Source organism: Heteronotia binoei, chromosome 11 (genome assembly GCF_032191835.1).
Source record: "Heteronotia binoei isolate CCM8104 ecotype False Entrance Well chromosome 11, APGP_CSIRO_Hbin_v1, whole genome shotgun sequence".
NCBI lineage: Eukaryota > Metazoa > Chordata > Lepidosauria > Squamata > Gekkonidae > Heteronotia > Heteronotia binoei.
This window is the reverse complement of record NC_083233.1, coordinates 47,180,220-47,190,179: the sequence shown is the minus strand read 5'-3', so window position 1 is coordinate 47,190,179 and position 9,960 is coordinate 47,180,220. Positions and strand designations below refer to the sequence as shown.

The 9,960-nt window shown below is 46.1% G+C and overlaps 1 protein-coding gene across 4 annotated transcripts; it reads right to left on the bottom strand.

The window, feature by feature from the left end:
• Nucleotides 1–871: 871 nt before the first annotated feature.
• LOC132579311 (mitochondrial ornithine transporter 1-like) lies at nucleotides 872–6,626 on the bottom strand. 4 transcript variants are annotated; one of them, XM_060249598.1, is made up of 7 exons: nucleotides 6,578–6,626; nucleotides 5,877–5,993; nucleotides 4,908–5,166; nucleotides 4,506–4,646; nucleotides 4,078–4,250; nucleotides 2,064–2,222; nucleotides 872–1,404 (listed from the first exon to the last, which is right to left on the bottom strand). In XM_060249598.1, exons 2-7 carry the CDS (start codon nucleotides 5,944–5,946, stop codon nucleotides 1,277–1,279), a joined length of 930 nt encoding a protein of 309 aa, XP_060105581.1. In that variant the 5' UTR covers nucleotides 5,947–5,993; nucleotides 6,578–6,626; the 3' UTR covers nucleotides 872–1,276. The 4 variants fall into 4 exon arrangements, with proteins under 4 accessions (XP_060105581.1, XP_060105579.1, XP_060105578.1 ...); XM_060249596.1 differs by lacking the exon at nucleotides 6,578–6,626 and adding an exon at nucleotides 6,507–6,564; XM_060249595.1 differs by lacking the exon at nucleotides 6,578–6,626 and adding an exon at nucleotides 6,158–6,509.
• Between the last annotated feature and the right edge of the window lie 3,334 nt (nucleotides 6,627–9,960).

Here is a 9,960-nt window from a genome sequence, read left to right as displayed (position 1 = left end):
ACGTGTGACATGGAGTAGCAAGCACACTGAGAATGGATCTGTTTTTTTCCCTTTTCTCCATTAATGATTCAGAGACTGGGTTTTTGTGGTTGTTGCTTTGCCTTGCTTACATTTTTATTTTACAAATGCATCACCAGCTAAAGCCTGCATTTGATTCTGCTTTTTGTTTTTCAAGTGGGCACAGGAAGAAGATGCTGTTTTTACTTTGGCATGAAATAAAATCACAAAGCTTATTCTAAACTCATTTGGGGCATTCCTGCAGCTGCCTTCAAATTGACAGTTAGTTGGCTGTGTTACCTATCTGTAGGCCTATAGGTGCCTACATAACATTTGCAAGAGACTTAAAAGCTTTAATTGCCACATATGGAAATGTTTCAGAATCACACAGACTTGCTAGTTGAGCACCATTCCAGAGAGACCCTTTTGATTCAGTCTTCCTGCCATTTCAAGCCAACTGTGGGAATGGGCATGAGTGACACAAGAACAAGCTGTGAGTGAAAACAACCCATGCATTTTGGGGAGGGGGAGTCATCCCTACCTAAACATCACCAAGCAGAATTGGGGCAAATGGCAAACAAAAGGTGGTCGGAGAGGGACACTGGGGAATCCAGAGGCTGGCAGAAATGTTCTAATTTGTTCATTAACCATAAGGAGACAATCTTCTAAGGGAGAAGTTCTGGAGAGAGATATAACACAACTGCAGAAACCAAATCTATTTCTGCGTTTCCTAGGAACCCACACAAAGCTATACATTTCCCAGTTCACTGTGTGAACTTGAGAGAGAACAGAAAGTGAAAGCAATGAGCTAGTCCCCATTTCACAGGGGCACGTTCTGTCAGTGGCACAAAAATATTAGATATAGACCAGCAGCTGAGACACACACTTTTATTGTACTAAAAAAAAGAAGGTCAGACTCTTTCAAGACAGTCACCCATGTGATATGGAGGTAGGGAAGGCAATGGGAGAAGGATGCCTTTGGTCATTTTCCATCACATACCTCCCCCAATAAGTCCTGCTGTTCTGGGGGGCGGGGGGGGAGTCTTTGTTACTGCAGGTCTTCAGGACATATGCCAAGAGAGGAGAACTCTGGGCTTTCACCCCACTGACATGCCCTGGAATCCAAAAGGGCCTGTTCTCGCTCTCTCTCAGGCCTGGCACATCCTCTGAGAATCCATTGAAAGGGCTTGGCTGTAAGCAGTCCCATTAAAAAGGGGGAAGTTCAAGTGCTGCTCCATCCTGCACATGAGTCCCTTACTCCAGAGACAAGACACTGTTGTCAGGTTGTCCTTTCGGCCAGGCTGGTCAGCTTTTTCTGGGTCATTTCATAGGCGAGGAAGAGGGCACCGTTGGAGGGCAATGCTCGGATCACTGTGGGCATGAGCCCACAATAAAGAGCCATCACGCCTGCAACATAAATACAAGGCAAATCATTAAGACCAGGAAGAAGAGAGCAATCTTCAGAGAGAAGAAGAAAGGAGAATAATAATAAGACGATGATATTGGATTTATACCCTGCCCTACACTCCGAATCTCAAAGTCTCAGAGCAGCTTACAATCTCCTTTAACTCTGACCACCACCACAGACACCTTGTGAGATGGGTAGGGCTGAGAGAGCTTTCCTAGAAGGTGCCCTTTCAAGGACAGCCCTGCGAGAGTTATGACTGACCCAAGGCCATTCCAGCAGCTGCAAGTGGAGGAGAGCAAAATCAAACCCAGTTCTCTAGATTAGAGTCCGTGCACTTAACCACTACACCAAACTGGCATCCACAGACCCAGGTATAACCCATTCCTCTCCAAACAGACAACATTGATCATTTATTTTTATATTTATACCCCACTTTCATCTCCCAGGAGGACCAAAAGTGGCTGAAACATTGTTCTTCCCTCCTCCACCAGCCCTGTGATGTAGGTGATCTTGAGAAAAACTGATTGATCCAGTGTCACCCAGCAAGCTTCCATGGCAGAGTAGGGATATGAACCTGGGTTTCCAAGATTCCCAGTCCAAGACTAACCACTGCACCGTGCTGGCATTAAAGGAGACCAGGCTTATATATAACACTTGCCTTCAGTCCGTAAGATATGCAGGAAAGAAAGCAGAAAGCCGTCTTGCCGCCCAGCCATAGATAGCACCTGAATTCGAGACTTCACTGAATCAATGGGATAGACAGCCAGCCAGAAGGCAGCGCCACCAATTCCACCACTTACTGTGACAGGGAGAGCTCCTACAAAACAAGGTTGTCCATGCTGGTCATCAACAGTTGTCAAATGGATGCTGCAGCCACACATAAGGGCCAGATCAACTCTCAGAACTTTCTGGAAATCCCCAGACCTCACAGAATGCTCCAGACTCATAACAGTACTTAGTTCCCCACATTAGGAAGAAGTGAGAGTTTGCTTGGCTGTCCCCTAAGCACATGCTCAAGGCTTGAAATGCCTTGGAGTGGAACCCTTCCAGTGTCTTCAGGCTTCCCTACTGGTTCCTAGGGCCCAGTATTATAGGTGGAACTGCAGAAAGGCCAAGCAAAAGAGCAGAGCAAGGGAGAGAGATGTCAGTAAGAGGTCGTGAGCCTTGCAGGAAAGTATTGGCAGAACACCAGGGTTCTAGCTGTGGTTCTCAGCGTTACCAGGTTCAGCCAAGAACAGACAAGTATTTATCAAACATGCACATAACCCCTTGGGTAGACAGCCATTGTATTGCCCTGTCAGGTGGCCACGGGAGCATGACCTCAGTGCTGTACCTGAGCAGGTATGTTGGAAAGTGGTAAGGGAGTGCCAAGACCCTGCTCACCAATTGCTTCCCAAGGGGTTACCTGCAACCATAAAGCTATAATCTGGTGGTCACCATCAATACTCCCTCTAAACTATGGGGTCTTGTGAGCAAAAATTCTACTTCATGAGCTATTGGCATTAAAGTTGTGAGCTACTGCCTAAATTAGTTTGCTTTGGGGCTATTTTTCCTGAACTAAGACAAAAATGTGTGAGCTGGAGGCAAAAAACTGTGAGCTAGCTCACACTAACTCAGCTTAGAGGGAACACTGGTCACCATTCATCTAGAAACAAGCCATTGTTGGCAGATGAGAAAGCTGAGCAAACAGTGGCATCACAACCACTGTTTGCTGAAGCCTTTGATATCTAGCCAGGAGAGGACTGCTACCCCACATCATTATAGAGCTACTATGTGACCACCATCAGAAAAGAACTCGCTTATATTGCAGTGGTACAGCACCACGTAATGGTTTTAGATTGTAACTATATTTTATTAGTTTTAACTTGTAAATATGAATGTGGTTAGCCGCTCTGAGTCTGCTTGCAGAGAGGGCGAGATAGAAATTTAAAGTAAATAAATAAAATAAACCATGGCTATAACAAGATCAGGCAACTCCTAAGGAACTACTAGAGGCAAAGGGCTTGCAGCAGAGGTAGGGAGACCTTCCACTTGAAGATCCTGGGTCAAAAGACCCCAATAGGACCTTCTTGCTGAGACTGAGAAGCAAGTAGCCAGCTCCCCATCTAGATCAGTGTCCCTATATGGACCAAGTTATCTAATATTCTGATTGGGACAGGAACTGTCAGCAGAGTTCATACACTTCCTAAAATGCTGAGACTTCCAGGCAGGCAGGCAAGCAGCAGGCATGGGAGCAATAAAACTAAGTTAGAATGGAGCCTCAGAGCATTACCCAGCACCAACTAACCACACATAAGGGCCAGATTAGCTCTCAGAACTTTCTGGAAATCCGCAGACCAGCATACCATGCATAGCAGCTTCCCAAAGAAACACTCAAATACAACCCTGGCCTTGGCTTTTGAGGCAGTGCTTAGAGCTGAGATTCTCAAATGCTAAATTCAGTGTCCAGTCTATTCCCTGCTTACATGTTGCAACCGCAAAACACTTACAACCCTCCCCCCTTTTCTTAGAGCTACCATTGTCAACTCTCCAAGCAGAAGCCCAGTTTCTGTGGTTTAGTGCATTTCTTCCAATAAGAACCCCTGGCCCAGCCTTGTGTCTTTCCAACTAACTTCCTCCAATTCCTGAACAAAACAGCAACCAGGGTGCAATCATCAGCCAGACTTGCTTACCCAACTCCTCCTTTGATTGTCCAGCCTGGAGAAAGAAGCTTCGACTGACTTCATAACCCCCAAAGAAGAAGAAATAGCCAGGCACCTCCCGCAGCCATGTACTGGTTAAGCCTTGGAAGAAACCTAGGGGACCTTCTGATCGAAAGATGGCTTTAATCACGGTCCACGTAGAGCTGCAAAAATGAGGGGAATCCAGTGACTCATGAACAATGTGGAGGAAGAAAAAAGCAAAATCGAATGCAAATTTAAACAAAAAGGAAGCACTTCTGCTTGCAATGAAAGATTTATTTGGGGAACTCATCGACACAAGATGCATTGAAGGTCACAAGGTGACTCTTAAAAGTTGTACAACTTCATATAAGAACATTCTATTGACAACTTTTAGTTGCCGCGCCTAAATAGAACCTCCGTGACTTGTCTCTGAGTACCTGCGCTGTGAAAGAGCTGTCTGTCCTGTAACTTTCATTTCATGGAGAGCTTGCATCCGGCACTTCACTAACTCTGTGGGGCATAGAACCATGGAGGAGAAGACGGAGGAGAAGGAGCCAGCAATCGCACTGTGCAAGTCACTGTAATAGGAGAAAGATCCTCAAAAAGAGAAAAACAGTTGCTAAACTAACCCACCCCTGGTCCATACTAAGAGCAGCTCTGAATCAAGAGCCTTGAGCCTCCTAAGATCCCTGTTGCAGGCTGTCTTTTGCCAGCCAAAAGGAGCCAGCACTGTGAAGGATGTGCTTGGAGATACCGCCACCAGACCATTTCCCCTTCGGGTTCTGTGAAGACCACTTTACATCAGCGCTACCAAGCTCATGTGCAAGAAGCTTCCCTACCTGAGCTCCACAGTGTTGCCAAGTCCAAAGAGCTGCCTCACCAACTGCTGGCAAAACCCATAGCAGGCAAACAGCACCGCATTCTCAGCAATGTTGGCCAGTAATGCTGGGGTGGTACCCTGGTAGAGACCATACATGCCCTCCTGCTGGTAAGTCTTGACTGAGCAGTCGAAGAAGCCCCGGTACATGGCTGGAAAGGTCTGCATCTTCACCTTGATGGTGTCAAAGGGCTGCCCACTTACCACACAGGCTACACCTCCTGCAAGGAACCCTGTCAGTGCCATTTGCTTCCAAAATCCACTGCAATACATACCTTTCCAAATCTACCACCAGAAATATAACTGGATAGAAAACACCAAAAAATGAGAACCCCTGACTTCTCCACTCACCCCACATGATGGACCATTTTATAAGCAACTGTGATTGACCCTCTCCTGAATGGGTGCATTTGGGGAACAGGGACACTTAAGGGATAGTCAGCCATCAGTTTGGCCAGAAAACCAGTTTGAGAACATAAGCAGAGGTGGTGCCAGCAAATCCTGTTGTCACAAACTGTTACTGTCTCTCTGCTTCTGTCACTTACAGAGCTGACACCTGGAGGCAAGCTTTAGCCCAAGGCTGCCCGTTGCTGACCTCTAGCATGTTGCAGGCAGCACATTTAATAACGCAGATCACAGCCAGCATGGAATGAGCCTTCTTTCAGCCACTCGAGCAAAGAGGATGACAACAATGTTACCCTGGTTAGATGAAAGGTCAATGACAGCCGACTCATCCCAGACCCACAAGAGTCCCTCCCCATCCTCTACTTTGGAACTCAGTCTTCCAGCATTCTTACCCAAGTCTTATATACTTTCTGTCACCTTGCAGTCAGTGCCCAAGGTCTCCAAATCCACCATGACTGACCTGGTCTCTAATAAGCTCCATCAAAGAATGTGCTCCATTTACCAGTCCCCCACCACTAAGACTCACCAGCAGCCCCTGCAGTGAAATCAATAAGCATTTGCACCACTGGGTGGACTCTGGCTTGTTCTGAAGGCATCTCTGTGAAGGCAGTAAAAGTGCAGGGGTCCAAAGCGGATTTCCAGGCTGGATGGGATGGAAAGATAGTTAAAGCCAAGCAGGGGTTAGCAGATTCAACCAGCTTTCTCCCACTGTCTCTTAAATGGTTTGTTCCCAAATTGAAGGAAGGAGAGGGGAGAGCAGTACTGTGAGTAACAGGGCTATGAATAAAGGATGGAAGAAGACAACACCTGCGACATAAGGAAGGTGCCAGAATGTAGAGGTGAGCCAAACATCCCCCTGGGGTGGATATGCAGCTAATGGAAGAAGCCTGGGGGAAGTAAAAGGGGTGGGGCATGGCTATTCCATTCTGCTTCAGGCTCCTGATGCTATAAAGAGGTGGAGGAAATGGGGGAAAACTTGGCCTTGATCCCAGTTATTGTGGAGAAATGAGGGTGGGGAAATTTAATCAAGTATTGGTCCAGGAATGGCACTCTGCTCCCACAGCCCAGTCTTGTGGGATTGATGACTACATAACAATGCTGTCTGCAGGGTACTGGAAGAATGGAAGCAGTCAATTTCTGTCCTCAGTAGCCTAACCTCAGACCAAGAGATGCTCTTTGAGTTACCAAGGGAAAACCCAGACATCCACAGGTGGAACTTTTCATTACCTGGTGTTAGGCATGATCAGCTGCTCCTTGCAGTAGTTCAAGCTACTCTTAAAGGGCTACTTACATGGTAGGTTCAAATACAGGCACCCCTACACACTTTTTAAAGGTTTGTGTGTGTGTGTGCGCGCGCTTGCATGTTCAGAAGTCATGGTGACTTCAGGCAACCCCCAGTGGGGCTAGGATGGGTTGGCCAAACTGGGGCTCGGGAGCCACATTTGGCTCTTTCACGCATATTGTGCGGCTCTTGAAGCTCTCATTGCCCTTTCTGCTGGCTTGGAGAAGGCATTTGCTCTTTAAATCACTTCTCCAAGCCAAGCCAGCTGGTGGCTTGGATAATGCACTTATCGTTGCTTTCTTTCCATCTCTCCCTCCTATCTATTTGCTTTCCTGCCTGCCCTCAAACATCTGACATTCATGTCTTGCAGCTCTCGGACATCTGCCATTTATTCTATGTGGCTCCTACGTTAAGCAAGTATGGCCACCTCTGAATGTTTCAGAGAGGTGGCTTGGATATTTCCTGCCTCTGCATCCCAGCCCTCGTATTCCTTGGAGGTCTCCTTTCCAAGTACTTGCCAGGGTTGGCCCTGCTTAGCTTCCGAGATCTGACAAGATTGGGCTTGCCTGATCAGAGCTATCCAGATCAGGGACCCTACAGACCTCTTGAAGACTGCCATTTTCATCTAGTAAGGTTTTGGCCACTCTGTGACAGAGTATTGGACTGGATGTGTCATTGTCCTGACCCAACATGGCTTCCCTTATGCTCTTAGCAAATACTGATGGTAAAGTTGTATTGACCCATTTGCCTTGTTCATTTTTTTTTCTTTGATTCAATTTCTATCTGCCCTTCCCATGAATGGGCTCAGGGCCAGTTACAACATAGGTTTAAAACAAATCAATCAGTTTATGAAACTTTAACCTATAATGGGATGGCATTCAGAACTATTTATGCTATTTCCATGGTGTCCCAATGGTATTAAACTAAAAGAAAAGATTGTATGTGCTTTACTCTGTGGTAATAAGACAGTATAAGACTAGTAACAGATGGTAACAGGACGGGCCAGATACTATTTGATGTTCACCTCCTCACCCAAAAGCCTGGTGGAATAGCTCTTACAGGCCCTGTGGAACTGTAAAAGGTTCTACAGGGCCCTGATCTCTAGTGAGAGCTTATTCCACCAGCTGCTCCTTGCAGTAGTTCAAACTACTCCTAAAGGGCCATCTGAATGGTAGGTTAAAAATGTCCTGGTTGAGGCCAGGGGGACGTCTTTTGGGTCAGGGGTCACCAGTAAGCGCAAAGCTTGACAGGGCACATAAGGGGAGAGACGGTCCCACAGGAATGTTGGTCCCAGGCTGGCCAAAGCCTAGAAGGTTTGTACCAACAGCTTGAACTGGAGGTAGAATTCTATCAGCAGCCAGTGCAGTTCATGGAGCAAAGGATAAATGTGCACCCGCAGGGATGTTACCATCAGCACACACGCTGCCTCATTTTGCACTAACTGCAATTTCCAGGTCAGATACAAGGGTAGGCATGCATAGAGTGAGTTACAGTAGTCCAGTCTGGAAGTGACTGTTTCATGGATCACTGTAGCCCAGTTGCGGGTGAAGTATGGCACCAGCTGCTGCACCTGCCACAGGTAGAAAAAAAGCTGATTTGGCAACTGCAATGACCTGGGCTCCATAGTGAGGCATCCAGAATCACCCCAAGGCTCTTCTGCACTGGAATCAATAACATTCCACCCCCCCCCCCAGCTGGGAGCCATATTTCCACATCCAGTCCCACACGGTCCAAGTACAGGACCTCCGTCTTTGTTGGGATTCAACTTCAGCTGGCTCTGCTGCAACCAACCAGCCACAACCCCTGAAGCCCATTTGGTAACTGCCCATTTAAAAACAGATGATTTACCATGTTTGAGTACTTTATATCAAAGTTATGAAGATGGATCTCTCTCTTGCACATACACAATTACCTTTTTGAAGTGAAGGTATTTGTTTCTTTGCACGTATTCCTAATACACAGAAGTAATTGTGTCCTGATACATACTGTATGTGGTTACCAGAGAATCAGACTGAACTATTGAGAGTTTACATAAACAGAACGGGAAGCTCCACCACTCCCTTGGGAATGTTGCAAAGGGAAATCTCCTGCTTTAGTAGGCTGCGTTGTGAATCTTCATGTTCTGTCTCTGAGGTTATCTCTTTGCTCACTCCAGACAACAGGGGTCCAAGAGGAGTTGTTGAACTGTTAGAGACACATCCACTGCTGAGGTTTAACCTCTACCCTGCATTGTGATGAGATCAGACCCATGCCAGAAGACAAAAGCTATGCAGAAAGATGATGCTTCTGTGGAATTAATTCTCAAAAGTCAAGAAATCTTGGATCATATAGATCACAATAGGAGCGACAGAATATGATTTGCCCTGGAACTCTGAAGAATATGCAGCTTTTACTACAGGAAATTTAACAATAGGTTACTACTGTGAGATTAGAGACTCCACTAAGAGCTGGCAGTTGGGCAATGACAAGAATGGATGACAAGGAGTGAATGTGTATGGGGGTGGGAGTCCACTGTGGACCCAGGATCCTCTGCAGGTCAGAATCTTACCTCCTTCCCAGGAAAAAAAAGGCAGAAGTTTTTTTAATCACACTGCCATATCCAATCAGACTGACTAACGTTTCTGAATTTTAGGTCCAGCCCGCCAAAGGAATTTTGCATAACAATGCACATAGAAAACTTGGGTTATAAAAAGTGTGTAGCATATAGGCCAAATAAATATCCCTAAAGCCTGTGTTTATCCTCCTCAGAGATCCTTGGAAGGCTGAGGTTAGCCCGGCTGTAAGTCAGAAGGGGACCATGATTACCATCATGCAGCTGAACTCTGCCTGCCAAGTTTATGCATGGGTGAAATTCCAACTGTTGATTACAGCTTCCAACTGCCTCATGCCAAGTCACCTCAGCTACCCTTCCTGCTCATCACGCCTTTCTCTTTCATGCCAGCTTTGGAGAACACCAATTCAGTTTCTGTGGTGGCTCGTCAGCCAACCTCAATGTACTGGGTGGAAGCTCATTCAGATGCATTACTTGTTACTAGGGGTCATTTCACAGAAAAAGAGGTGCCAGAGCTCATTAGCACAACTCATTGTATAATTCATTTGCATATGCCACAAACCACTGACATCACCGGAAGGTGTACTAAATTTTATCAGCTTAGCATCTACCTTAAAATGCTTCTTGACATAATTGTCATAATAAAACCTTACTCCCATCGTACTTTTTAAATTACTTTCTCCTGTGTGGCCCGTGATATGAAGATTTCCATCTGTCTGCTTTATATTATTTTGGCTATTTTCCCATTTTTGTGGGGAAAAATATTAGAAAGTTTGT

Coding starts and splice junctions, on each gene's coding strand:
- LOC132579311 (XM_060249598.1), bottom strand. CDS start 5,946: ATGCCTTCAGAACAAGCCAGAGTCCACCCAGTGGTGCAAATGCTTATT. Junction 5,167..5,876: donor TTTCACTGCAGGGGCTGCTG/GTGAGTCTTAGT, acceptor GGTTCCTTGCAG/GAGGTGTAGCCTGTGTGGTA. Junction 4,251..4,505: donor ACAGCTCTTTCACAGCGCAG/GTACTCAGAGAC, acceptor TCATTTTTGCAG/CTCTACGTGGACCGTGATTA.